Source organism: Muscardinus avellanarius (genome assembly GCF_963383645.1).
Source record: "Muscardinus avellanarius genome assembly, chromosome: 1".
NCBI classification, from domain to species: Eukaryota; Metazoa; Chordata; class Mammalia; order Rodentia; family Gliridae; genus Muscardinus; species Muscardinus avellanarius.
Genome location: NC_137786.1, coordinates 197,557,190 through 197,560,415, shown reverse-complemented (window position 1 = coordinate 197,560,415; position 3,226 = coordinate 197,557,190). Strand labels below are relative to the sequence as shown.

The 3,226-nt window shown below is 46.7% G+C and overlaps 1 protein-coding gene across 1 annotated transcript; it reads left to right on the top strand.

Annotated features, from left to right (window-relative positions):
- Positions 1-1,869: 1,869 nt before the first annotated feature.
- Positions 1,870-2,931, top strand: FANCF (FA complementation group F; the record flags this gene model as incomplete). Its single annotated transcript, XM_080690461.1, has 1 exon — positions 1,870-2,931. The coding sequence occupies one exon, from the start codon at positions 1,870-1,872 to the stop codon at positions 2,929-2,931; it is 1,062 nt and encodes a 353-aa protein (XP_080546587.1).
- Between the last annotated feature and the right edge of the window lie 295 nt (positions 2,932-3,226).

Sequence of the window (3,226 nt, the reverse complement as noted above, 5' to 3'; positions counted from 1 at the left end):
TTTAAATTAAATTAAAAAAGAAAGGCATGAAGCTGAGAAGTTAATTTGCATAATTCTTGGCAAACATTCTCACCCCCATTCTGAACTGAAGCTTTTTTGAACCTTCACCTCTTTGAATGGGTCTACTTCTCTTGACCCAAGTACCCACAGAAATATTCATGGTTTCCATGTCCTTGAAAGCTTTCCTCGACATTCACCTTTTGAGATTTCAGTTGAGAAGTTGTTTCTTAGAGAAGCTTTCCTAATCATCAAAGGCTTGGTGATCACACTCCATTATATCATATTTGAGGAGACTATTAAATGTCTCTCCTAAATGAAAAATATTAACTTCTCCGTGAGAAAAGCATTACATTAATTTTATGTACGATTCTATTGATAGCACAGCACACTATGTGACATAGTAAATAATTCAATAAGTAAATACAATAAATGAACGAGTGATGTTTGCACATTTGAGAATGGTGGGCTGCACATTTTAATCTAAATTTCTAGTAGGCAAAACAAAAAAAAATAGGAATCATGATATACTTAGGGCAAAATAACTACTTCAGGACCCAGTAAGAGTCTGAGTTAACAAATAAAAACCAAATAACAAAACTGAATTACCACTATGAACACCACTGCTTTAATTTAAAGGGGTTAGAATGCTCATTTAAAAAATATCCTTCTTTTTTGAGTTTGTTCTTCTCCATTCGTTTTCTCATTAAAAACCAAACTCCATCCAACCACTCTCAAAATAGTTTTGGTTAGTGTTTCCAACGATTTGTTTTATGATCAGCTTCAGTAAGTTAGAAAGTATTGTCAGTTAGTGGACACTGCACTACTTGGAGTTGGCATTTTTTAAAACGTACCAATGAGTAGGTAATCCTAAAACAGCCTTCAAAAATCTGTCTTTGTCTCTTCTGTAAGTCTTTAGCCAAACATTTTTTAAAATTTCTTTGTACTCTTAAATACCATTTCCTTCAACTGATTGTTAAATTATTAATTTAGCAAAGTAGTTCTTTTTGTGTTTGTGTGTTTTACTGGGGATGGAACCCAGGGGCATTCTACCTGCCAGCTATACTCCCAGCCCTATTTTTTTCCTTTACTTTGAAACTGGGTTTCACTAAGTTGGAAAGGGCCTAAGTAGTAGCTGAGGCTGTCTGCGAACTGGGACCCTCCTGTCTCAGCCTCCCAAATGCTGGGATCACAAATATGTGCCACCACGCTCAGCTCAAAGTAGTTCTTGAAATTACTAAAACAATACAGACAGAGTTTTGACATGAAATTTTAAGTTTCTCTTAATCTTTTCAATAAAAAAATGAATCTTGGCGTTGACTTTATTTCAATTAACCTGTTCTAATAATGAAAGAACAACGTGAAGGCCCAGAATTTGGCACACTGCCTAACCTTAATAAATAAGACAGTACACTTTTCTCAAATTAAATATAAATCTCACTTAATAACGTTTATTTAATGCAACAGCAGGTCTCTGGTGGTCCATGATTATGATAAACCTTAACACTCGTCATCCTTTTAGAAAAGGCCCAGAAAAAAAAAAAAAATGCTTCCCCTGTATACTTCCAAAGCGAAAGAGAGCAGAGACGTTCGTGACCGGCAGCGTTTGCCTTTGAACCTAGTGGGTTCTCCCTCTTCTATCCTCCCTCCACTACACACCTCCTCAGTTTGTAGCAAACAAAAAAATGGCCCGGAAGCTTCTTCAGCTTAAACTTTTCCCGATCCCAGGAACCCGGATAAAGCCGCCGTGAGATTGACATGAACATTGTCCAATAGTCTTGCAAAGAGGCGGGGCCATTCCTGGCTGCTCCAATCGGCGCTTTGGGAGTCACTGTCTCCAAGGTGAAGGCGGAAGTAGCGTTTGGCGCGCCCATGGAACAGCTCCTGCAGCACCTGGAGCGCTTTTCTGAGGTCCTGGCGGTCTCCCGCTCCACCTACGTGGGCACCTGGGACCCCGCCACCGTGCGCAGGGCCCTGCGGTGGGCTCACTACCTGCGCCACGTCTACCGGCGCTTCCGCCGCCACGGCCGCATCCGCGCAGCTCTGGAGCGGTGGCTGCACAGCCAGTGGGACCAGAAAAGGGGCCTGGGGCTGGGACTGACGAACTTTCGGGCCCTCGAGAGCTGCGACGTCCTGCTGTCTGTGTGCCTGCTGAGGAACCGGGCCCTCGGGGATGCCGCTCGTCACTACCTGCTGCAGCAGCTCGGGCCCGGCCCGGGCGGCCCCGACGCCGACCGAGACTCGCTCCGAGACGGGCTCTGCCTCCTGGCCCGCCGCCGGGCCGCCGTCCACCTGCTGCGCCTCGGCCGCTACCGGGAGGGCCCGAAGCTGCAGGAGGACCTGGTGATGAAGACCCAGGCGCAGCTGCTGCGGCGGCGTCTGCGCGAGGTGGGCGAGGCCGAGGCGGAGGGCCCCGGCCGGCTGCTGAGCCGCCTGTGGGAGCGCCTGCCCCACGACCACCTCCTGAAGGTGATCGCGGCGGCGCTGGTGGAGACACCCGCGTCTCCCCGGCCCCAGGAAGAGGAGCGGGAACTGGGCGGCCCCGAAACATCTGGAAGTCAAGAGCTAGTCCAGTGGCTGCTGGGGAAGTCGGAAATAGTGGCTGTCTTCTGCCGCCAAGTCCCAGCGAGTCTTTTGACCTCGGTGGCAAGCCGCCACCCAGAGCTTTGGCGGGTCTATCTGCGTCTGCTGACCGACTGGAGTCGACGTTTGCGCTATGACCTTCAGAAAGGCATTTGGATCGGAGATGAGTCCCAAGATGTGCCCTGGGAGGAGTTGTCCCAGAGGTTTCAAAGCCTCCTTCAGGCCCCGTCACCTCTAAGTGATGAAGTTCTAACTACCCTGCGGACCTATAAGGCGCAGGATGGAGATTTCGATGTCCCTGGTCTTAGCATTTGGACAGACCTGTTGTTAGGCCATGAGAGTGCTACCTGATACTGCATTTGGAATGAGACAAGTTTTACATCTCCACCCAAAGCCCAGTTCTCTATAACGTTCTGTTATTACTTGAATACACAGTTCACACATTGAAAATTACAGTATTATTACCAAATAGGATGCTTCATGTGTCCAAAATATTATAGGTGCTGATTCTGAGTTGCTTATAATACATTTTGAATATGCAAAGTAATTGGCATGAAGAGCCATGGATTTTCTACAGGAAGTGACATGCTGGAATTATTCTTAAAGCCATAAAATTAGCAATAGTTTGCTTTTTAGAAGGCTCCTT